Source organism: Cicer arietinum, chromosome 6, assembly GCF_000331145.2.
Source record: "Cicer arietinum cultivar CDC Frontier isolate Library 1 chromosome 6, Cicar.CDCFrontier_v2.0, whole genome shotgun sequence".
Lineage (NCBI taxonomy): Eukaryota > Viridiplantae > Streptophyta > Magnoliopsida > Fabales > Fabaceae > Cicer > Cicer arietinum.
Window position 1 is genome coordinate 10,460,800 of NC_021165.2, and position 25,511 is coordinate 10,486,310.

At 32.2% G+C, this 25,511-nt stretch overlaps 4 protein-coding genes across 5 annotated transcripts; 3 read left to right on the forward strand and 1 right to left on the reverse strand.

The window, feature by feature from the left end:
• Positions 1-1,712: 1,712 nt before the first annotated feature.
• On the forward strand, positions 1,713-6,440 carry LOC101502041 (MACPF domain-containing protein At4g24290-like). Its single transcript, XM_004504335.4, has 7 exons — positions 1,713-2,137; positions 2,720-2,958; positions 3,391-3,592; positions 3,674-3,751; positions 3,839-4,022; positions 4,185-4,351; positions 5,559-6,440. The coding sequence occupies exons 1-7, from the start codon at positions 1,859-1,861 to the stop codon at positions 6,261-6,263; spliced, it is 1,854 nt and encodes a 617-aa protein (XP_004504392.1). The 5' UTR covers positions 1,713-1,858; the 3' UTR covers positions 6,264-6,440.
• Positions 6,441-7,720: 1,280 nt separating this feature from the next.
• On the reverse strand, positions 7,721-9,662 carry LOC101502372 (rho GDP-dissociation inhibitor 1-like). The gene is made up of 5 exons (XM_004504336.4): positions 9,118-9,662; positions 8,958-9,024; positions 8,356-8,574; positions 8,129-8,253; positions 7,721-7,991 (listed from the first exon to the last, which is right to left on the reverse strand). The coding sequence occupies exons 1-5, from the start codon at positions 9,361-9,363 to the stop codon at positions 7,911-7,913; spliced, it is 738 nt and encodes a 245-aa protein (XP_004504393.1). The 5' UTR covers positions 9,364-9,662; the 3' UTR covers positions 7,721-7,910.
• A 1,031-nt stretch (positions 9,663-10,693) lies between these two features.
• LOC101502677 (15-cis-zeta-carotene isomerase, chloroplastic-like) lies at positions 10,694-13,110 on the forward strand. The gene is made up of 4 exons (XM_004504337.4): positions 10,694-11,310; positions 11,698-11,844; positions 12,241-12,450; positions 12,642-13,110. Exons 1-4 carry the CDS (start codon positions 10,921-10,923, stop codon positions 12,975-12,977), a joined length of 1,083 nt encoding a protein of 360 aa, XP_004504394.1. The 5' UTR covers positions 10,694-10,920; the 3' UTR covers positions 12,978-13,110.
• Positions 13,111-13,928: 818 nt separating this feature from the next.
• On the forward strand, positions 13,929-21,444 carry LOC101502989 (probable DNA primase large subunit). Of its 2 annotated transcripts, none has more exons than XM_012716829.3 (20): positions 13,929-14,229; positions 14,626-14,687; positions 14,786-14,889; positions 15,006-15,087; positions 15,169-15,228; positions 15,361-15,418; positions 15,851-15,870; positions 16,950-17,033; positions 17,127-17,191; positions 17,289-17,358; positions 17,434-17,481; positions 17,569-17,658; positions 17,817-17,876; positions 18,489-18,548; positions 18,879-18,953; positions 19,132-19,217; positions 19,756-19,849; positions 19,936-20,043; positions 20,909-20,971; positions 21,068-21,444. In XM_012716829.3, the coding sequence occupies exons 1-19, from the start codon at positions 14,082-14,084 to the stop codon at positions 20,948-20,950; spliced, it is 1,416 nt and encodes a 471-aa protein (XP_012572283.1). In that variant the 5' UTR covers positions 13,929-14,081; the 3' UTR covers positions 20,951-20,971; positions 21,068-21,444. The 2 variants fall into 2 exon arrangements, with proteins under 2 accessions (XP_012572283.1, XP_004504396.1); XM_004504339.4 differs by having other exon boundaries at positions 13,930-14,229; positions 17,310-17,358.
• The last annotated feature ends 4,067 nt before the right edge of the window (positions 21,445-25,511 follow it).

Consider the following 25,511-nt stretch of genomic DNA (forward strand, 5'->3'; position numbering starts at 1 on the left):
TATTAAAAAAAAAGTATTTTTTTTGCAAAAAAATTAAATTAAACTGTTATAGAGTTAAAGTTTTTATTTTAAAAAAAGTTCATTTTTAAAAAAAAAAGTGACTGTACACTTTTATATATACATGTCCCTGTCAATATTTATGTTCTAATAATACAATTGGTTTTGAAACATTGATTGATAATACACATAATATATTAGTGGTGAGTTTTTCAACGTTGGCCAATATTTAATAATAAAATACTGATATAATTGATGTTGATTTAATACGAGAAATATATATATATATATATATATATATATATTTGTTTTTATTTTTTATTAAATTAATACTATTTAATTCACTATCTTGATAAAATAATAATAATAAACTATTAGTGTCTACATCTAAAAGACAATGTGTGATCATTGAAATGTTTTAACACTTTTAAAAATTAATTCATAAACCATAGTCTATAGTAAAATTTGCACCTAGATTAATTGATAAGAAAAATTAGTAGAACTATTTGATATAGTGGTGCACGAGGTAAATGAAAATACACTAAGTCGCCTGTGAACTTATGATCTGATATGATATGACATGACTTGTTTAATAAAAATACTATACTTAGACTGGTACAAAAGACTAAGTTGTTACATATATATATAGGCTAAATTACATATATGGTCTCTTAACTTAATTTCAGATAACGTTTTAGTCATTTATCTTTTTTTTTTTCTTCCCGATTTAGTCCTTTATTCCTAGCAATATCAAATAAAGTATGAAAATATGAGTTTATTTGAAGATTTGCGTTACGAATTTGATGAAATTTGTATTATACTAAAGAATATAATTAATTTTATGAGTTTTGATTGAATTTTTTTTTGAATTTTTGTATAAAAAAGGATAACATTGTTGAAATTTTAAAACATAAAATATCAAATTGTCACTTAAAATTAAAATAAAGGACCAAGTCGGGAGAAAAAAAGATAAATGACTAAAACGTTACCTGAAATTAAGTTAAGGGATCACAAATGTAATTTAGCCTATATATATATATATTTAAAATTGTTATTTTTTATTATTATTATTTATTAATACTAGTATTTGTTATAACTTTATTAATTTTCTTTATATATAAAGGTATAATTTAGTTTATTTAAAAAAATATAAAATATATTATTTTGATATTTTAATATAAAATAAACTTTTAAATTAGATATTTAAAATTGATTAAGTCAAAAAAAAAAAAATCTAAACTTCGTGTCTTTCGAAGCTTAACATATTCTTTACCACCTTTATGTAGGAGTTTGAATTCACTACCTTCTTTTCATATATTATTTGAAACTAATTTATTTGAAATTAATTATGTAAAATCGATTAACCTTTATCTTACATTCGAGTTACTATTAGTCGAAATTAATTTATATAAATTTTTGTAAATTAAAATAAATTTCAGACTATTTTTGTCTTTCGTCTTTCCCATTTCCATTTTCACAACAACACTGACACAGTCAAACTCAAAGAATCAAATACGATCATTTTCCATTTCTCGTTACTCTCTTATTAGTTCCCTTCGTCTCTTAACCAAAATTTACCTTTAACGTTACGTTACCTTCAATCGATCTCATTTTCTCCTTCCTCGAACTTTCATTTTCACTTCGTACAATCCTTCAATACCCATTTACACCAAAAACGCCAAACCCAACTCCTTTCCTTGACCCATTTTCCCTTTTACAGTAAATTCACCTTTGACCCTAACCCGACATCAATGGATTAGGGTTATAGGGTAGTCCCTATAATACTGTGACCTTAAAAATCCTATCTTTCTCATTCCATCTATATCTATTTATTTTGTTGTTGTGATTTTTTATTTTGGGTATGGAGGTGGAAGAGTGTATTGCGATGGTGGCATTGGAATCTCTAGGTAAAGGTTTTGATTTGGCTAGTGATTTTCGTTTAAGGTTTGCTAAGGGAATTCGTGGGGGTGCTAATAGTAATAGTAGTAAGAGGTTAGTGGTGCTTGATGAAAACAATAAAAGGGATATTTTTATTCCTGGAGTTGGAGGAACCACTAAAATTGAAGGGGTTTCTGAGAATATTCGTTGTGATAAAGGCGATCGAATTCGCTTCAAGTCTGATGTACTTGAATTCAACCAGGTCCATTTCTTTCTTCTTCATTGTTAGTGCTTTTTATAAGTAATGTTTTAAATTGAAGTTACGGATTATTGATATTGCTGAAATCACGGTTAAATGTGGCTGATGCTTGTTAGTTGTTTGTATTGGGGTCGCAGAGATATATCGAAAACAAAAACCTTGACGTTGTTGTCCAAATCAATGTCACAGACTTGTTTTTACACAGTAATGTTTTTTAATATCAATTTGGGACAACCAAATCTGATAACCTTTTTAATGGTTAAAGCAGTTTGCATACATGTTAGATTTGAAAACTTGAAAATCGAGCTTAGTCACGATTGAATTTGTGGTTAATAAAGTTTAGTAGATGGTTAATAAGTTGTGACACCTTATATATCTATTAATCAAATCTTACACTTTGTTAACCATTTCAAAAGTTGCCGAATTTCGTTGTCACCAATTGATGTTTAAATTACATTCTGTTGTTAAAACCCTGGTTATAACTTATAAGAAGCAAATGAGTTTGTTAAAATCCTTTATCTGTGTGTTTCATTTGACGTGTTTGTCTCTGTGCATTGTTATATATCCATTCTTCTTTCCTTGCAGATGTCTGAGTTGCTAAATCAAAAATCAGCAGTACAAGGAAAAATCCCTTCTGGATATTTTAATGCTCTTTTTGATATGAGTGGTGATTGGCTTCGTGACGCTACTGACATCAAATATCTTGCTTTTGATGGGTATTTTATTTCTCTCTACTATCTGCACCTCACAGCTTCTCCACTTGTACTGCAAGAGGAAGTAAAAAAGTCTGTTCCAGCTCAGTGGGATCCAGCTTCACTGTCTAGGTAAACAAATACTACACCACAACGTTAGGGACATGTCCTGTGATCTGTGTCTTCCTGGTGTTAAATAACATGTCTTCATTTTCCATTACTTCTCTTGAGATTGAATTGAATTTAATGAATTCACCTTTTTCTTTTGTGTTTCAATCATTACAACCATCAATACAAAATTTAGTGTTTTTTGGTAACAAAGAAAGAACCAACTGATAAAAGAAAATGATATCTTCTTTAACTTCGGTCACGAGGTTCAGATTACCTTGTGGACAAACTTTGTCTCCTTGATTATACCTGTTTTAGTCTATGTAAATTGTTGCATTCATGTTAGGTTGCTTTTTATAAGTGAAACAATCTGGTATAGTAACTGAAGTTGACGGTTTAAATGACCTGTAATTTTGGGTTGATGAGTATATGATGCTGATTGAGTTTGTTAGGCAGGTTCATCCAGACATATGGTACTCACATAGTAGTAGGTATGTCTGTTGGAGGTCAAGATGTAATTTGTGTCAAACAAAAACATTCATCAAAGATTCCCCCCGGTGATATCAGGAGACATTTAGAGGATCTTGGAGATTTTATATTTTCGGATGTAAGAAGCCCTTCTTCACTACAGAAGAAGACGGCAGATAGTAAACAGAAGGTATTGTGCTTTATCTTTGGTAACCTCAGCATGTTATTTTTGTTTCTGCTGAGTGCTGATGCAATCTCTCTATTTATGTAGGTCCCTGAGGTCTTTAATCGTGTGATGCAATCAAACACAATGCAGTTTACCAGTATTTCAGAAACATCAAGCAAGGACGTAAGCCCCCGATGAGTAATATTTGTCATTTGGAATAAGCAAAGTTTCTAGGTTGAGAACATAATATATTGCTTTATCTTGGAACAGGGCCTCACTATTATTTGCTCCAAAAGAGGAGGAGATGTATACAAGCACAGTCACTCAAATTGGCTACAGACAGTGCCTTCTAATCCCGAAGCGATCTTATTCAAGTTTGTTCCTATTTCCTCACTTCTGACTGGAATTCCTGGAAGTGGCTATCTTAGTCATGCAATCAATTTATATTTGCGCTGTACGTCCTCTCACATACTATAGTTTACTTATCCATATCCAGTTTAGGTCTATTGCTATTTATAAAATTTTGCCGTGTTGTAGATAAGCTCCAAAATACCATTCTTTCATTTCATTACTATTAAGGTCCGAAACACGTCATTGATTCACTTGTTCTCTACAGATAAGCCTTCTCCTGAAGATTTGCAATATTTTTTAGAGTTTCAAATTCCAAGGCAATGGGCACCCATGTTTTGTGAACTGCCTCTCAGGCATCAGCGAAGAAAGACCTCTTCCCTTTCCCTGCAATTCTGTTTCTTTGGTCCAAAGCTTCATATTAGCTCTACTCAGGTACTGTTAACCAAACTCTCCTGTTTGAGTAAATAAGTATTGCATGTGTTGAACCGTACTCTTAGTTGTCTCTTATGTTTGAGTTTAATATTTGCTTTGACAAGATTTTCTCCTCACACTTCTGGTTGGTGATAAATTTAGCTGGGGTATAATATAACTTTTAACCAGCTACTGTTTACACCCTGCCTGTTAGATATGTTACGTAAAACAATTTGTGTGTTTACACCGATCAGTTTAAGCTAATGGGATAGTTCGTTCATGACATAGTAATAGAACGTCCGACTAAGGGATCTAGAGTTAGATCCTTGCTGCCCCCATTCTTCAAAATAAAAAGTTAATTTTAACACAAGGGTGGTTATCTTGTTACTCCTATGCATTGTCCACGCTTAATGTCTGAAGGGCTCTGTGTGTGAGAGAGAGCTGTTAAATATGGAATATAAAACCATTCACGTGTCCACTCTTCACCCATCAACTTATCCTAATGAGATGGTTGATTCATAATACTGCTTAATTCTTTTGTCAGATACTCTAGCTGTTACTCTTCCTGATTTTAATGTAACACCTTATCCAATATGTAATGTTAGAGGAGACGACCACACTTAAAGGAAGAGAGGGAAAAATAAAAACTAGGGTGACCTGGCTCTTGATACCATTCTTGAATGAATTGATTTGAATTACTTATGAGGCTAACCCTTAGCCATATGTATTTATAATGAAAAGATTACAATTTAGATCCCTTGACTATAGGGATAAGAATAGGAATAAAACAAAATATCGGCAATATCTTAACAGTTTCTTTATATAAATGTTTTTCATATATACACTAATGAAACCGTTCATTTTTCAAATTGAATGTATTACAACTGTCCTGCACGTGTGAAGGCAAAAAAAAGTTTAGTTATTTTCTAGTGGATCATGTGCTTCTGGCCTTCATGCGAGTTCCTGATTGCCTCTGATGATTTTGGGATGTAAGAGAACTCGGAAATGTATTCGTGTTGTTAACATCTATGACCCAAGAAGCTCATTCTGTGTGTATTTTATGTCAGTTTTCTTTGTAGTATGTGCTGCGAGCTTTGTAGGGATTTATTACTTGTGTTTTATTTTTTCTCCACTCATCTTTTACATGCTTGGGAACTTTGTGACCCTTCATTCTTACAGTTAATGTTATATTCTCTCATTAATTACGATTTTTTGTACAAAACGGCAGGTGGTAAGTGATCAAAAACCCGTGGTTGGCCTCCGCATGTACTTGGAGGGCAAGAAAAGTGACAGACTTGCTTTACATATAAATCATCTTTCGAGCCTCCCAAACAAGATGATCCTCTCTTCAGGTACCCCAACCTCGAGCATACCATCTATGTGGCGAGGATCCGATGAAAATGAATCCGGTGACCAATTTCTAGAACCAATCAGATGGAACAGATTCTCAAACGTGTGTACAGCCGTGGTCAAGCATGACCCTAACTGGCTGAACGATTGTGGAGGTGTTTACATTGTAACTGGTGCACAACTCATTGCCAAAGGGAGTTGGCCGAGAAATGTGCTCCATCTGCGTCTTCTCTTTACTCATATAACCAACTGCAGTATACGGAAGTCAGAGTGGGGTGCCGCGCCAGAGACTTCAAGAAAATCGTCTTTCCTCACAAATTTAAGCACAACATTTTCATTCACACAGCAAAGTACTATTGCTCCACCAAAGCAGGCCCCAACCATACTTAACTCTGGCATTTATCCAAATGGTCCACCTTGTCCTGTTCGCGCCGGTAAACTACTTAAATATGTAGAGACAGCTGAGGTTTTGCGAGGCCCTCATGATGCTCCTGGTCATTGGTTGGTTACAGCTGCTAAGCTTGTGACTGAGGGTGGTAAGATAGGATTGCAGGTAAAGTTTGCATTGTTAGATTATTGGTGATTCTTAGGTGGTTAATATATCCAGAGTAATATCATTAGTTTTTTATCATGTAGTGTTGCTGAATTATTTTTGAAATTACATATTACATGTAAATATTATTTCTAAAGGCTTTGTACAGTACAGTATACAAAATGAGTGGTTGTTGACATGAGAAAGTGGAAAATTAAATTTAGGATATATACTGCTAGTTCTTGACACATTTTAGTGTCACGGTTTTAGTAGAAATCAATGTGATCAAACTCGAGAGTTTAAGTAAACTTGTATGAATTTACCTCATACTAAAATGTAATTAAAAATAATATATATGACATATATACTTATATGTTAACATAAATACATAATTTTAAATCAATTATAGAGAAAATATTAAATCACCATAATAAAAGTGTCATACTTATAAACTTGTGTTAAATTAAACATTATAAAAGTTAATCAAGGCTTCATTGTTTTTACATAAGTTAATAAAACTAATTTGATTAACAAATATAAAATAAAAAAGAAACCGTAAAATTAAAAAAAGAATTATATGTCCAATACTTATTATTAGTAGTAGAATAAAATTGTTTTTAGAAGATAAAAATGATCCAAATATTATCAAAATAGAATAATAACATAGTATTGTTGTTTAGACTTTTAAACATTTTGTCATGGCGAAAAATATTATCCATAAAACTAATATATGGTGTCTGTGTAACTTGGATTGAAGTGATATCTATGGTATGCATTTAATTCACAGTTTCAATGACCTTAATAAAAATCACAGTTTACATAACGACAAAAAAAGTTAAAAAAAATGGTGAGTGAATCGCTACAATATGCTAGTCACAATATTATATTGCATGGTCCAGTATGCCCTTAATAATTTATCTACGTGCATGGTTAAGGGTAATTTTTACTTATCTTTATCTCATCATTACTTATGTCTTAATATTTATGCACTAGTAATCATTTTAAGTAAAAGTAAAGAGGAAAATTGATGCCATGATCATATGAATTAGATATACTTGCCTGAAATATAACCTTTGATTGGAGGCTCTGTATAATGCAATGCATAGCTTTCTTTTTTTGCTAGTCTACTAGCGTGTATTCTTAATTGAAAAAAAAGAAAGAAATTAATAAGTGTGATGTTACTACCTAATTATACATAATTGTACTTGGCTTCACGTGTTTCGTGAATAATTATTTCAGTGCAATTTCTACCTCTTCATTTCTTTGTTTCTCTCTCTGATTTTAACAGTTAGCAAACAGCATGTGGTCATAGTAATAGAAAATCTTTAGGACCACCAAAAGAATTGATTGATGTTTTGTCCATTTGCTTCACAAAACACAATCAGTAGTTGAAGATAATTGCTGATATCTATTTATGTGTCCACATGGGGTCCATTTTCACTCCATTTCTCTTCAACCCTCACACACACATATATACCAGATAATAACAATTAACTCTTGGATGCATCTTAGGTGGAATGATTGCGATTGTCACGCGAGCATTTCCTTCATATGGATAATTAGTTATTAGAATACAAAAAAGGGAACCATATAATAGAAGGGGAATAAAGATTTGCATTATCATTTAACATGCATGTGCACAACTGCACTAACTCAATTTAATTAATTAATTAACATAAAGTTGAATTTCAATCTGTCTCATAGGGGTGCAGGCCAATTCTTCTGAATCTCAAAACGATAACTAGCATCCAAGTAGCATTTGCGATCATCATCTACAAACTAAACCAACAAATATGAGTATTAGTTTCACAACACACAAATAAACCAAAATATAAAAGAAAATGAAAACTAACAAGAAGAAGAAATAGTGAATCCATAGGTTTTGTGCATGTTATACAATTTTCTAATTTTCTTACCTTGGTTCTTGCTGAATAGGTTCCCCTAGCAAACAAGCCTGAAGGGGTCATTTCTTCTTCCAATTCATATGTATATGGTTCCTGCTGTGGGCTATAAGTTCCTAACATTTTCTTTGTCTTGTCCACTATTTCAATAAATTCATGAAAGCCACATAACTAAGACAGTTAACAAACATATAGCTGTTTAATTAATGTAACTAAACATTAAAAAAAGGTCTATGTCTCACCTCTAACCCCAGTTTTCCAAACTACATTAGTGTATTTGAGGCCAGATACAATGTTGTTGGAGACAGTGAAGGAGAATTTAAGCCTGTATTGGCTTCCTTCCTTGAGAGTGAATATAGTCTTTTTGGAATCAGTTGTGAATGGAATTGGCAATATGATTTCAGACCTTCCTGGGCATATAATGGTGAGGCTCACTATCTTCACTTCTGGCTCTATTTTCTCTACATTACAGCAAAATGGCTTTTACATTTTCAGTATTCATAAAAACTAACTGAAGATGCTCTGCGGCCGTCCAGCCAATGCAAACAAATCTCGGCCGTTGGATCAAGGTATAAGCCAAATTCAACGACCGATATTTGGCTGAATGGTAACAGTTCCTACAACTCTGCACCATATTGGAGCCATAGAGGATTCAAGTTCATGCTTGAAATAAAAAAATGGGCTATCTTGTAAATGCTCAGTAATGTTTCATATAAACAAAGTCAATTAAATTGGAGGAAGAGGGTCTTCAACAAGCATTTTCAATATTGCAATGAGATTATGCCACATTTTAATTAGTGAAATAAAATTAAGAAGAATAACATAATTTAAGGGAAATAAGTACCTCCAACAGCAGACACATCAACATTTCCTAGAAGTTGCTCTTTCCATTTCCTCAAACTTTCATCATCCTTTAAAATACAAAACAAAATTTCCAATTCATCAAAAAAACAACTGAAGAAAGAAATAAAATTCAGAAAGTACTATTTGAAAAAGAACCTTACTTTATCTTTCTCAAGCTGTTCCTTGAGAGAAAACTGAGGGCCAAGATCCAATTCCAACTTGGTGTCTTCATCTTCCTCTTGCTCAATTTCCTCAACATAATCATAGTTAACACCATCATCACTACAAGGAATCTTGTCTAATTCCCCACCAACCTTGTTGGTTCCTTTGTTTTTGTGCTCTTCTTCCAAATGAACATTAAAGGTAACATCTTTGGTAGTGGACACAGCTCCTACAGCAGCAGACATTGTCAACGTCCAAATCAAAACAGAAAAAACAACAACTTGGAACTCCTCAAACTAATGACAAATTTAAAGGATAGTGTTCTAAATCCCTTAGCAATAGAAGGTTGTAACTTGAGTTAAGAGTTGTGTGTGTGTAATATGTATGGACAATTAAAGATTAGATTTTTAAGAGAAGAGAAGAGTAGCACTAAGGTGAATGTGGTCCTGGAAATGAAATGGTAACGAAAAACGGTTGGAATAAAGTTGGTGGGAACCACTAATGGTGGTGGAGAAGGTTATATAACAAAACAACTTAGACCTCCAACATTCTTATACATTATAATGATTATATACATTCTGTAATATACTATGATAATTTTAAATGCTTCAAGCCGTCCATAAATGAAGATTATAATTTTTAATTAGAATGAGCATTAAAGGTTTATTCAGTTGACAAAACTCAGGTGTTACCTGCTCATTAGCTTTTTACTATTCTATTTTTGTTCTCATTCTCCTTTTATACTGTAGAGAGATTGGGCCACACCTTAAGAATAGTTTCATGGCAAACAAACAGACCAAACCCATGTTTTAAACAGCTTGGTGAGGCTTTTACCAAACCATCCTTAAAAAGGGACTAATGTGTCTTGAATTTATAATTTTGAAATATTATTTGTAGTATTTTTCTTAGAGTCTAAATTGGATTTCCAGAGACTAAAATATCACAACTCTTTTTGTTAAACTTCATATAAAATCAATCAATGTTTTTTATCTTTTAATTTTTTATTAAGTTAATCAATGAGATTTTTAAAATTCGTACTTTTAAATCAACTCTCAAGATGGAGGAATAAAACATCTGTCAATTAAATTCTCAATGTAATTTTTTACACTGCCAATTAATTACAAATGATATTACACACGATGTTAATATCATTATATTTAAAATTATCGTTTTAAATAATTAATTAACAATATAGAGCATATTTATATTAACCATATATACCAATTAAATTATAAAACACTCATTTTGTCTCTAAATACAAGTTACTTTAACAATTATTTGTGAATCTCACTTTACATGTTGTTTTACAATATTATATATATTTTTTCTTATCATAACCATAACTATTTATTTGTAAATCATAATTTTCATAAAATCAACAAAATCAACTAGATTTATTAATTTGTATGTTATTTACTAAAATGACTTATATTTTGAGATAAGGGAGTATTTATAAATCACTATTAAAATAATTTTTTGTTCATAGTTTATTTCCAGTGGTCTGTACAATTTGAAGATACCCAATACAGTAATAGATTTTGTTTTTTTAATTAATGATGCTACGTGTATTCCAACATAAACATTGTATGGCAAACACATAAGAAAACAGAACAACAACAAAGTAATCTTCAATTGTTTCGATCACCGTTCCAGTCCAAAACACCAACCCCCAAGCATAATCTTAATCAGATACTCTCTTCCAATTCCAACTTCAACACACTACTCACATGACACACCCCCTTATTATATTTTACTATTCGTTGGACTCACTCTCAAAGTGTGAGAAGTGAAGTCCCAATAATATGGCTTCAACACCTCTCGTCTTCTCTTCTTCCTTCAACAAACCACTCCATCATCGTCATCGACCTTTTCATTCCTTCCAATCTCCTTCTCTACACTTTAAATTCAAACATACCTTCCATTATTCCAACTGCATCACCGATTTCCCTTCAAATCCCAAACTACTCGCACGAGCTTCTTCTGAAGAACATGCCGAACTCACAGATTCTTCTTTGGTTGGTGAAGAGTCTGCAACTTTTGAAATTAAAGATCAGAAACTTTCTTCTTGGTTTTACTTCACTCTAATATTGGGAGTTGTGCTGTTTGTTCTTAATGTCATCTGGATTGATGATTCCACTGGGTTCGGTAAGGCCTTTGTTGATTCCATTTCAGGGATTTCAGATAGTCATGAGGTGATTCTTTTCTTTCTCTTTTTTTTTTTTTTGTATTTTACTTGGATAAATGTGGAAATTTACTAATGAGAGTTTACTATAGTTTTATTTTTATGTTTGATTATTCATTGTATTATGAAACTGCTTGTACTCATGGATTTGTGATAAAAAACCAAAACATAATTTGGCAAAACATAATTTGATTATTCAATATTTTAGGATATTTTGTCTGCTAATTTCCGTTGAAGATACCGAAATTATACTTGTGTGTTGTGATAACTTTGAAAACAAAATGTGCCATGAAAGAAAGAAATAACATGTATGTAGGACAACATTTGGAGCGGCAACTATGATGGACTTAGATTCATAACTCATTAGTGACCCTTTGAAGTGTGTTTCACTTTGCAGGTGGTAATGTTTGTCCTGATTCTCATATTTGCTGGTGTCCACAGTGGCCTTGCCTGTTTCCGTGACATCGGTGAGAAACTCATTGGAGAACGAGCTTACCGTGTTCTTTTTGCAGGGACATCACTACCTTTGGCTCTCACCATCATTGTGAGTTTCTGCAAATTTTTCCAATATCCTCAATGACTTGTGCCCATATCTCCTCTCCTATAGTCCTGTACAATGATATGATTGCCTTATTTGTTTCAGAATATTGACGCCTAGTCTTTTAATTTATTTGGCAACCATGTTATTAGTGCAAAGTATCCACTGACTTTGTCGATGACTAATGTCTGCTGGGAACCTGGCTATAGGGTTTCCCCTTCCAAGCACATTTATTCCATCTACAAGGCTCGAACCAGAGACCATACTTACTTAAAGGATCCTAGTCCAGTTCTACTTGGACCAACATAATGTTGGTTTGTCTAGTCTTTGATTAGGACAATGGATATTGAGTCAAATTTCAAACTAATAATATGCTTATTCGTGTTTGGCTTTATGATGCAGGTGTATTTTATTAACCACAGATACGACGGACTTCAGCTGTGGCAGCTCCAAAGTGTTCCTGGAGTTCATCAACTTGTGTGGATTTCTAACTTCATCTCCTTCCTTTTCTTGTATCCTTCAACCTTTAACCTTTTAGAGGTTGCAGCAGTTGACAAGCCTAAGTTACATCTATATGAAACTGGAATCATAAGAATAACCAGACATCCACAGGTATAATAAACAAATCCAAACAATTTCATATATCAAAGTAAAAACCGCAAGACATCGATGAATTCAATGGTCTTTATGATTTTGATGATCTTGGCATAACTAGAACAAATAGTAATCACATGTTGTAAAATTTGTTATTTCTTGCACTTGGCCTCATTCTGAATGAAGGATTCATTTTTTGTTGTTATAAGATGGTTGGACAGGTTATGTGGTGTGTTGCTCATACAATTTGGATTGGAAATTCTGTGGTGGTTGCAGCTTCAATTGCTTTAATTGGACATCATTTATTTGGTGTTTGGAATGGAGATAGGCGTCTAGCTGAAAGATATGGTGAAGATTTTGAGATAGTTAAGAGTAGAACAAGTGTTGTCCCTTTTGCAGCAATACTTGATGGAAGACAAAAGTTACCAAAAGATTTCTACAAAGAGTTTCTTCGATTACCATATTTTACAATCACTGCTGTAACATTAGGAGCTTACTTTGCACATCCACTTATGCGAGCAGCTAGTTTCAAACTTCATTGGTAGTTAAAATCTTATGTTTATAGATAGATAATAATGCCACACGTTGTAGTGGTGTAACTTGTAAGTATGAGTGGAAATTTATGTACTCCAAAAGTAAAAATTAATAAAACCATCTTTGCGGCTCCTTTTTTTCGAACATTTTGTTTCCTTTTGAATGAAATCCTACATTGAATAGGGAAATATATGAGACTTTGAATAGTGAAGTGTATGAGACCGAGTCTTTGATGTATTTTACCATTAAATATGTAATACAAAAGGAAAAATCATATTTTGGACTGTTTTTGGAGGGTAAGCAGGCTAATTTTTTTCTTTGATAAAATATTAGACTATTTTTTAAATTAAATGAATAAAATTATTTAGGTTATTATAGAACCTTCTTTTTTTATTTATGAAAGACATGTTAATATATTGCCAAATTTGTTGGATATTAGTAGATATTGACATTTGAATCTTGTCCACTTACGATTAGCAAGTTTCAACTTTTTTATTCCACACTTCCCACCAAGTTAGAAAACCCTATGATGCATATTAGAAAAACCTTATTAACATTGCCAAAAATATCGGTATAGCCAAAATAAAAACTGATTTTTCAGATTTAAAATCATATTTTAATATATAATTACAAACGAAAGAAATACAACAATAATAAATAATGCTATTGTTTAAATTTTTTAAAAAGCATTGAAAAAATAAAAAATTATCATTAACTAAAATAACATTACTAATAATGATACAACAATTTTATAAAATAATTAAAAATTTTATCGCACAATACTATTGTTTAAATATTTTCACAATGAAGTGAAGAATGTAACTCTCACAAATTTCAAATTTCAAATAAATAATTCATTAATTATTTATTTTAATTTTGAATTATTTAAATCAAATTATTTCATTTACATACTTCAATTTAAAAATTCTTATATCGGAATGTTCCTGTGTAACGTGTATGAGAGAGAGAAAAAAGTCTTTTCCCGCCATTTTGCTCCCCGGCCCCAATAATTTGGCGCGTCAATTCAGAAACTCGGAAGCAACACAGAGTAGTCACAGTTTGAGCTTGCATTGCACTGTTTTTGGCTTCGGCGCCGCAAGTGAAGTAACAAAGCGATGGAAATTGTTCGACCTCAGAGTCATAGGAACTTATTTTCCTCTAACGACGCCGTTTCTGTTCCATCTCTTCCCCTCTATCGCTCTGCTCCGCCACTCGAAGTCAGACTCGAAGATTTCGAGTCCTTCGCCATCGATCGCCTCCGAGGTCATTTTTCTTCATCTTCCTTTTATACTTTTTCAATTTCCATAGATCTGTTCTATGCACATTCACATGTTTCCAATTCTCGCTGTTTTTGTACCTAGGGTTTTAATAGTTTACTCTCCTCTTTATTGTGTCTCGTGCTTCCAATATCTTTATTTTTCCTTCAATTTTATGATTAAGATAGAAGAAAAAAAAGAGCAACATCTGGTTTTTAAGCTTGTGGTAATTTGAGTATAGTGTTGAAGTGAAGATCTGAAATCTGTTAGCGATTTTGTTTCTGAATGTGTGTTTTTTATTTATTAATATATTTAGTATTAAAACCGTGTATATGCGTTTTTTCAACTTTTTATGATGCATATTTTGATTTTGATCAATGATGTATATAATTGCTTGCTGCAGTTCTTAAAGGGATTTCTGATGGTTTATCACGGGGGAAGAAACCGGAAGAAATGGAAAAATTGGTAAAATCATGGATTTGCTAATATCAATAAATCATTAATTAATTAATTAATTAGATTTTCTTCTGCTGACTATTTCCATGCGAAATTCCTTTGCGCAGGTAAAAGAACTGTGGAAAGTGAATATGAGACACCAGCATGCTTCTGAGGTTCTAAACAAGGATATTATATCTCATTTTGTTTTGCGTCTGGTGTATTGCAGAACGTAAGAGCTCTCTCTTTCTCTTTAACGTGTTTTTGTTTTTCTGTGCAATTTGTAATATGTATTGATTTTTCTGTGATCCTAAACTAAATTACTTAAATGTCGACCTGTATGGCCAGGGAGGACTTGAGGAAATGGTTTCTGTCTATGGAATGTGCACTTTTTCGCTACCGTTTTCGTTTTCTAACTCCTGAAGCCCAGGTAAAACCCGTCTTTACTACATGTACTTTGCATTTCAAGTTAGGTACTAACTTATCATGTATTTTGCCCATGAGTGCACAGAGGGCAGTCATGGACAATTTTGATCTTACTTGCAGGGCTGTTAACAATGTGGAATTTGAGGTATTCACATGCCATTTGTTATATTGGTATCTCTTTATTGTTAATGTTTCTATAAAGTGAGTTAAAGAAAAATTTAGTTTAGAGTAACAGATATGTCTGAGTACCTTAAAATATAAATATTTCGATTTTCAGAGCATAAAAGAGAAATTGGGACAAGTTGCCCGTTCCATGGGTCAGCCTTCACCAACTGGTAAGAACACATTGTTTTCTTTATTCAATGATCATTTCCAAATTCGGCATAGATTTCATTCTTCTTTTCAGCATAAATGATTTCCATGCACCGTGCTAGAGGTTGAATGAATAGGAACATATTAATAACCCGTTGTTGCTATTGCTCAAGGGTTATACCCCATCTTTCCTCTTTTTGTGTTTTTGGTTCCTTTAGTATGTAAATCTTGTGCCGAGGTTGCAGTTGCATGATTTAATTTCTGTAAAAATATCTTGGGGATTGTACAAGCGATACACTTGTGCTGCTATTCTATATGAAGACAATGATATACTATTTTCAAAAGTTATGAATCCTTTTTCTTCTTGATGTCTACTAGTCATTTCCTGTTTTTGACCACTTATTAATAACTGACGTGCCTATCTTTTGCTTTGCTTTTTTTTAACTTTTTTGCAGTGGATGCTATCTTTTACAAGGTATGTGTGTTATCTTTTCCCTTTTCTACTTATTGCTTTTTGTACAAATGAATGGATCCACATCCTGCTTTAAACATGACCCCATTTCTACTTCACATATTCCGCGAATGTTCTAAATATTTCTTAAGGTTCTCTGGTAGAAGATAGGTACTCTTGTTCAGTAAATTTTGGATTGTACTAATAGGACCCTGTTTCTGACGTAAGTCTCGAGTTGCAACTCAAACAACCCCCATCCCCCCCAAAAAAGAAAGCAGATAGTTTAGGAAGGTTTTGGTCTATCATAATAAACGGTTAAGAATGGGAAATAGTATTTGGTTACTTATCGTTGGATTTCTTTGTGATTTCCAAAAGCTTGTTTATGTGTGTGTGAGGGAGAAGAAGGGACAGATAGATCTTCGTTCAAAACCTCTAGTTGTGTTTTTGAGATCTCAGGGTGAAGAATATGATTGGTGAAGGTTTGAGAAAGATGGATTTTGTTATTTACCTTCTTGAAATCCCTTCAATATACTTGAAAAGTTTGAGATCTTTATGCCTTTCTTTGCCATTACTGCTTGAAAAGTTTGTTATGCACGTTGCTGTCAACCCAGTTTTGAATGAAAGAAACCAAGCTATAGAAGTGAATTGCGACTTTTCCATTTTGTCAGTCAGACATGTGATCATAAGGGGGAGATAAACTGTCACTGTATAAGTTTGATAATCAGTTAGTTATTATGAAGTCATGCATGATTGATTTCTGTGCACTAGCTTGAAGGGGAGTGTAAAGAAGTAGAAATGTGTTAATCCTATAGACACTTTTTAGTTTTCAGAAGTTTGCTTATATATATGAGTGGGTTGTTTGAGAGAATATCTTCTTTCAACACAATTTGACGTTACCTTTTCCTGAAAACATATCAAACAACTTTCATTTGTTTGTATCCATATGTCAATTAATGTAAGATTGAATAACCATGTGGGAGGAACCTTTCTAACAGAATACATGGAGTGGAAATTCTAAGTTCTTGCTGTCATCTTTGTCTAGTATTCTCCCCTCTCCTCAGTTTTTACTACATTTGGATATCTTGCCTTTCATTCCCATATAGGTACCATTTGAAGAAGTTCCAGAACTTGTAGCTGGGCGTAAAGTGTTTATAAGTCAAGGATATGCTTATGTTGCAATGAATCAGGTTGGCAAGTGCAGTTGCTTTCTATTCATTGTCTTATATCAACATTGTATTGGTTATTGTAAATTTAGTGTTTCGATATTGATTCCTTCACAGGTTGTTTCACTTGTAGCCACACTATTTCGCAGTCAGCTGTCTAAGACGCTCATCCTTACTAACAGGTTGGGTTGGTCATTTTGGATCTCAATAAATGTTCTCATATGTATTCTAGGAGAATTTTCTTTCTTCAGATGCAATTTTGGGATTTATGATTTTTAGGGTTGCGATAAATTGTTGCAGAAAATGGACATCTTCAATCAGAGAACAAGAGAAACATAGGTTGACTCCTGTAAGTGTGGTCGTGCTCTTTTTTTTATCAGTATATCCTTTAATTTTTTATTAAAGTTGATTAGGTCTTGTGTAGATTGTGGAAGCCTTGTCCTCAAGTTATCTGGGTCCAGATTTTTCTCAGGTAATTCATGCAGTAAATTCATTCACTTATCACTATTATTAAGTGTTTATGTGATGTTGGAGTCATTTTGATTGAGAACCTCTGCAGCCAAGAGAATATGCTGAGATATCATTAAAGGACATTGATCAAGTTGCTAAGAGCTCATTTCCTTTGTGCATGCGTCACCTATTTGATAAGGTTAGATCAGTCATAAATATGATCTACATATTGTGTTTCTCACTCTGATTCATTTTTATTAATTTTTTCTCTTACTCGTCTATCTCTTTTTTTAACTTCATATTGTTCTTTTGTTATCTCATCTGTCCTGACTCCTGAATTATGCCATGCTTATGTAGCTGAAAGAGGACCATCATTTAAAGCACGGTGGAAGGATGCAACTTGGCCTGTTTCTCAAGGTCAATCATAATGAAAATACTCTTATATGTGTGAGCCTGTGAGGCGTTAAATGTAGCTTGAAATTTCACATACTTTAACACATGGTGTCCATGATGCAGCTTATCTAATTAGTTTGACAGATATTACCATTTCCTTTTTTCTTTGCTCTTAGTTGTGGAAGGAAAGATGAATGGCTGAAATATAACAGCAGATGCAGTTACTTTTTTAGGTTTCATTGAAATAATTTCTTTTTACACTTACAAATCATGATACCCTGATTTTGAGAATTTCATGTCAAGGTCTTCCATGCTTTGACTGGTTTCATTTGGGCATAGTTGCACAAATCTCCAAATTAAACTACAAAATTTTATGGTGGTATGCCATGTTTTTACAGGGTTCTAAATGATAGTGTTAGCACTTATCTGTAGCATTGTCCAAGTACAACATTTTGATACACCTTCATTTTGAATTATTAATATTATTTTTAATTTGAATATGCTGTTGATTAGAGGACCGGAAAGAATCAATTAGATGTTTCTTTAATTCGCTTTCTTCTTAATGACTGTTCATTCTTTTCCCCTCTATGTCTTCAGCTTTCTCATCTTTTGTTCTTTTTTCTGTAATCTAAGTAGGGTGTTGGTTTGAACCTGGAGGATGCACTTGCATTTTGGAGAGCTGAGTTCTCTAAAAAGGTAAGCACGATACTTGTACATGATCTCTTATGGAAACGGAAACCTACCCACTCATTCAAACTTTAAAGTTAAATATCTGAGCTTGTTTGTATTTTCAGCAATATGAATGTTGAATTACAATGAGAATCAAAACAGTTTTGGCTTTAATGATTGATGTACATTTTTTAGTAATAGTTTTAAATCATTCTAGTATGGCTGTCTATCTATTCAATGTATTCCATATCTCATTTTGATATATATAGTCTTTGAATAGGTATCCATATTTGTATACACTCTTCTATTTTTGTCAAATTACATTAGTGATTAATCAATTGTAAGATCTGGTTGTAGGTTGGTTTGGAGAAGTTTGAGAAAGATTATTCATATAACATACGCCATAATTATGGAAAGGAAGGGAAAAGAACTGTAAGTATTAAATTTACCTGATTTTTGGAATGTCACAGTTTCATTAATATATTCCTTTTGCACATGATTGATGTTTTGCCATTTTACTTTACAATTCAAAAGTAGATTTGAAAACATGCAGTTGCTTCCTTGCATGCGAATGATGATTTTCAAAAACTAATACTCTGATGCATTACAGGATTATACACCCTATTCTTGTCAGAAGATTATTTCATCAACTCCTGGTGCTGGAGATCAGCATGGTTGCCCCTATCGACATTTCAGGTCACTCTTAGCACTTATTTAAGCAATTAAGTGGATAGTTTAGCTTTCAGAACCAGATGAATGAAATAGATACATTTTTCTCCATTTTGTGAGTTTTGTTTGATATTAAGTGTTTGGCTTTTGGTGTCAGAGTCTTGTTTTACCAAGACTTTCATCTGGAAACAAAATAATTAGTTTTCTTGACTATATTACAACATTTATTTCTCTCTTTCAATGAGTGAATTGTGGTTTTACTATCAACTATAGCATGTAACCTTGCTACCATTTTTAGAATTCTGATTTTGTTAAATGCAAAGATGTCATAAATGCACTCTTTCAAGATAAACCAATAACACAATCATAATTTCATATATTAATAACATTTTTTTCATCAACAAAACTAGTAGTGGAAAGATTCAAGAGCAATTTAGTGTTGTCTCCCCCTAAATTTGATGCCTACTTTTGTTCAGTCTCATTCTCTGATGTTTACTTTCTTTGATGTTACTTTCTTTGCCTAGTCATGGCATGATATTTATTTGATGCCTTTTGATATTAACAGTGAAGAGAATTTAAGAGCTGCTCTCAGCAGAATGGGAGTGAACAGTCGAGCAATGGAAGATGTGATGGACAAAGTGAGAAATAGGCATTATCAGGTAGGTCTCAGCATAACCCGGTAATCTTCAATTATCAGTTTCAACCTTTGAATTTAATATCTGATATATGTGTACTGTATGTGCAGTTAGCATGTACGTTGACATTTGAAGCTCTTCACGGCATGACATGTGATGCAGGGATTAACCATCCAAATCAATATTTTAGTGATAGTCAAAAGATATTGCAGCCAAAGGTAAACTTGAATTCAAACCTATACTTGTGAATTACAGATGTGATCGTAATTCCTAACTAGCTATGTTAGGAATATATACTTATATATTGTCTTTGCTAAATATGTTTTTTTCACTATACAAGCCAGTAATTCCTAACTAGCTATGTGAGGGATATATACTTATATATTGCCTTTGCTAAATATGTGTCTTTCACTATACAAGCCACAGATGCAATTTGCTCTAATGCTTATGTGGCCTGTATTGCGATTTACAAATCTACATACTATCCCTACAATTGTTTGTGAAAAATATATGTCGGGGATTCATGATGACAGTGAGTTATGAGAGGTGACTTCGTTTTAAGTTTTAACAAGCCTCATACTAATATGAGTGTTTTTAAGGAAATATCGTAAATAGATCCCTTGTCTTAAAGCCCCACATCATCTTTTATGATACTAAGGCAGGCAATATCATATAGACAGAGATGTATAGATGTAATAAATAAACATTTAAAGAGCCTTAGTCTCTGGTTGAAGTTGAAAGATAACTTTTTTCCTCTGTTGTGCCCTTCTAACACTAAACCTGAAACAGGATCTGTTGAATGTCATATAACAATTTCACCACAGGGTTATAAAGGAAGGGGTGCACAATTGTTATCCCGAAGAGTTCTATAATATGAATATTCCTTAGCTACTAAAGCTGGTAACTGTTGTGCAGTTTACATATAATCCCCGCCACATCCAGAATTGACCTTCATCACAATGTAAATATGGGGAAAATATTTAAAACCTTTGGCTCTGCTGATCTGAATACCTTGTAACCTTTACCTGCTCTCTGCCTAGCTTGATAATCTTCATTATTAATATTATTATTTTTTTAATACAGAAGGATTCTTCGGCCCAAAATTTGGTTACAGCAAGAGAGTGATATGCTAGCTGCCATTCACAGGTAGTCTTTTCCTTCTGTTTTCTTTTTCCCAGATTATTTTATGTGCCTTATGTTCCCTTAATGTTGGTGGCTAAATATTTATTTTACATCATTTAGGTGTGTCAGTTGGTTTTTATAGCAATAGATGTACAGAAGAAGACATAGAGAAATCTTTTACCAGCTTCCAAAGTGATTATTAGGTGGAATTAGCATTCCAGTTATATGTTCTCCACTAAGTTTGCGTTCGGGAATCTGGCACCATGGGGTATTTATTGATAAGTTGTAATACTGCATTCTATATGCATCTTTGTAGAAACTGGTCTGCTGCATGTAATCTGGTTGTAGGGAATGGATCTTGATATTTGTGTTAACCTCTTGGGTTATTAATTAGAACAAGTTTTGATAGGTTTTTATTTATTGTTTTGTTTATAAGTAGAGGCACAAGTTTCATTCTTGTAAAATTTTAGCATTGAAAGGATTCGTTCCCCATGTTATTTTTCTTTTGCAAAAGCAAAACACCATGTATGTTACTTTAGGTTTGGGAAACGGATAACATTATAGCACAATTATTAAGAGGGTTAGGTTAACACATGGTTGGATTCAGCTCGTACTCGACCTTTGTTGAGTGTGAAACCATGATAAGATATAGAATTTTAACCTAAAAGCTTGATTAAGAAAAACCTAATAGATGACAATGGAATAGTTCATCTCTTTACCCGTGACCGTTTTTCTAAAGCAACTGAGTGATACAGAATTTTTCAAAAGAAACATGCGTATTTTTCCTGGATTTGAACAGAAATAAAACTCAATACAATGCTACCCAACAACCAGAGGCAATGACTCCTCTAGACCCCTCACTTTAACAACTTTATCACAATAAACTCCTCTGCTCCACCTACTCCCTTTTGGTTGATTGGACCTATACCCTTATCTCGCAACCAATCCACGTCTTTGATCAGCGAACAAAAACCTAACAGCGTGCATCTCTTTTACACCAATCAATCCACGCCTTTCTATAAGCCAGTTCCCAGATCATGTTCTTTCTATACCCACAAGCCTAACAAAAACACTATTTTACCCTTCCTCTCTTGAGTTTTTGTTTTGTATTTGAATTTTTAATTCTAAACTAATTTTTTAGATATCAAGTAAGTTTTGTGAATTATCTAGAAAATAGTTTAACATAGATGCACTATGTGTAAAATAATTTACATCAATATCCAATAAGAAATTATGATATTGCTCCTTAAGTTTATTTTGTAACCGTAATTTAAAACAATTGCAAAATATGGAATTTTTAATAGGTTTTATAAACTAGTTGACACTAACTCAAATAAGTTTTTAAAATGTATTTTTGTATCAGATTACTCAATTTTTGGATTTTTCAGAATTTCAAAAATTTCAGGAATGATTATTAACCATGGTTAATTTACTAAACAAAAATGGAGCCATTGAAAACTCAAATTTTGAGTTTATTGTAAAGCAATGTTTTATTGAAGAATAGTTAAATTTTAACCTCATTTTTTGTCATAAATCTCGTACTATTTATTTGTGTATTTTGGAAAAAAAAAATGAAGGGTTCAGGAATTGAAAAAAGAAAAAACTATGAAAATTAGTATGGACTTCATGCAAGTATGAATAATAAATTCGTTATTATAAAATTAATTTTATATTTTTTGTATTTACTTTATATGTTGAAATAAGTTTTAAGTTTTTAATTAATATATATTAATACCAAGTACTGATAATGAACTCGTTATTATAAAATTATTTTCGTACTTTTTGTATTTATTCCATATATTGAAATAAGTTTTTAATTAATATATATTAATAATGTAAAAAAATCTTAATAAATAAATTCAATTTACTTTAATCAAAATTATAGATAAATTCTTAACACATGATTGGTTTACATGTAGTGAAATTAAAAAGATTTCACACTACACTACATATTCATACTTCATACAATATACAGTATTTATTAAAATTAATTATGTAAATTGAGAGCTATTAATTTGAGGGAACAATAATGTAGATAATCATTGAAAAGAAGTATGTTAAGATTCTCTTTCATTGAGTATAAAACAACTATATTGTTGTTATAATATAGTTTTGTATTACAGAGTTTAAATATAAGATTGAATACTTCAATTTTTTATATAGTAATTTGCATACCTACTTTTTTTCCTGCAAGCAAGGGAAACAAAAAGTTGTACCATATACTCTATATTTATATTTCTATCTCATATTTTAATAAAAAATAAATTATTTTTAAAAAAATAAAAAAATTCAAATTTTATATTGTGTTTCGAAAAATTTTAAAAAAATTTATAAGAATACAAAGATTGAATTTTTTAGAGAAGTTTGTGATATAAAAAATTTGAAAAAGATTGTTTGAAACACAATTGTGTATCAAAACTTTCAAAATTTTCAGTATATAAAGTTTGATTTTTCTTAAACACGTTCATATTTCAGAAAATTTAAAAAAAAAAATCAAAATATAAATGTATTTCAAAAAAAGTATTAGTACATAAAATTTGAAATTTTTAAACATATTTAAGTTTGGGGAAACTTTTTTAAGAATAGGAAATTATGAAAATTGTGAAGAACCGTAAAAAGAGATTTTTGACAAAATGAAGGCGTGGCAGAACAAAAGTAGGGGTATGAAAAATCAATCTTGACCAGTCATGTAATTGGGCCTAAGGCCGAGGTTCATCATTCCATCAAGAGAATTGGCTTTTGTACCCCCATTTAAACTTATACCCCCCAATTTGTTAAAAATTCAATTTTATCCTTAAAAAATTCATTTACGAGCAGTTAAAAAAAATTACTCTAAAATCTGACCTTGCTGAAATTTCCGGTAAGTTGCATCAAAATTTTTGGTAGTTATAATTGTTACCGGAAATTTGGAAAATAAAATTTCCGGTAGTTGTAATTTGAATACCGGATTTTTGAAATTTCCGGAAGCTACCGGAAATTTCAAAAAATTTGAAAAATCCGATAGTCATTTTTTGTTCACCGGAAATTTGGTTTTTTGAAATTTCCGGTAGTTAACCCAGAAATTTCAAAAATCCGGTACTTAATTTATTTTTTTATTTTTTTTTGAATATGCTTTTAATTTGTTTGTTATTTTATTTGAATTGTTTTTTTGAACTAGGGATGGAAAACACACGACCAGTATTTATAGATTTAACTGAAGCATTTACAACTGATCAAATTTTTGAGTCACGAGAAGCTGTCATATCATGGGCAAGAGAGATAGGTCGACAAAATCGAGTAGCAGTTATCATTACTCGATCAGACGTAGAGACTGGAAAGAGAGGAAGAAAGTCAAAAGTAATTCTTGGTTGTGATAGAGGTGGACAATATAAGTCAAATACAAATGACACAGGTACTTCAACTAAAAAGTGTGGATGTCCGTTTAAACTTAAAGCGAGACCACTGAAAAATGATGAAGGATGGATTATTAGTTTAATCTGTGGACTTCACAACCATGAGTTAGTAGCTACTTTTGAGAATAATGCATTTATGGGACGCTTAACAGAAGAAGATAAGAAACATGTTGACGAGTTGACAAAGTATCACGTTGCACCGAGACATATCTTGTCATCTTTGAGAGATCGAGATACGGAGAATGTGACTAGTATCTATCAAATTTACAAGCGACGAAGTACATACAGGAAGAATTTGATGGGACCTAGAACTGATATGCAACACTTGTTGAAGTTACTTGAAGCTGAGAAATATACTTGTTGGAGTAGGACTCATGAGGACTCCAACGTTGTGAGGGATATGTTTTGGACGCACACAGATTCCATAACTTTGCTTAACATGTTCCCTCTTGTATTGATCATGGATAGCACCTACAAAACCAACAAGTATAGGTTACCGTTGTTTGAAATTGTTGGTGTAACTTCAACTTGGTTGACATTTAATGTTGCATTTGCTTATATGGATTCTGAACGTCAAGACAACTTTTGGTGGGCATTGGAGAAGTTAAAAGAGTTGTTTTTTTCAAACACGCCATTTCCTCAGGTGATTGTGACTGACAGAGAACTGGCTTTAATGAATGCAATTAAAGTTGTATTTCCATCTTCAACAAATTTACTTTGTCAACTTCATATTAACAAAAATGTTGGAGCCAAATGCAAACAGTATATATTAAAGAAAGACATGCAAGAACCCATTCTTGAGTTGTGGAGGAAAATTGTTTATTGTTCTGAAGAGAAGGAGTACGAGGAACTTTTGCAAGTATTTGAGCAAGCATGTGTCGATAATATTATTTTCTTTGACTACGTCAGAGACACATGGTTGAATCCTCATAAGGAAAGATTTGTTGAAGCATGGACCAATCGAGTATTGCATCTAGGAAATACTACGACTAATAGGTATGTCATTAAAATTTCACATTTTGTATGATATATGATATATGATTTATGCATGATATATGATCATTACTTCACATTTTGTATTTTTTTTGTTTAAATATTAGGGTTGAGTCTGCTCATTGGTCATTGAAGAGATTTTTGGAACACAGTAAAGGAGATTTTTGTAAGGCATGGAA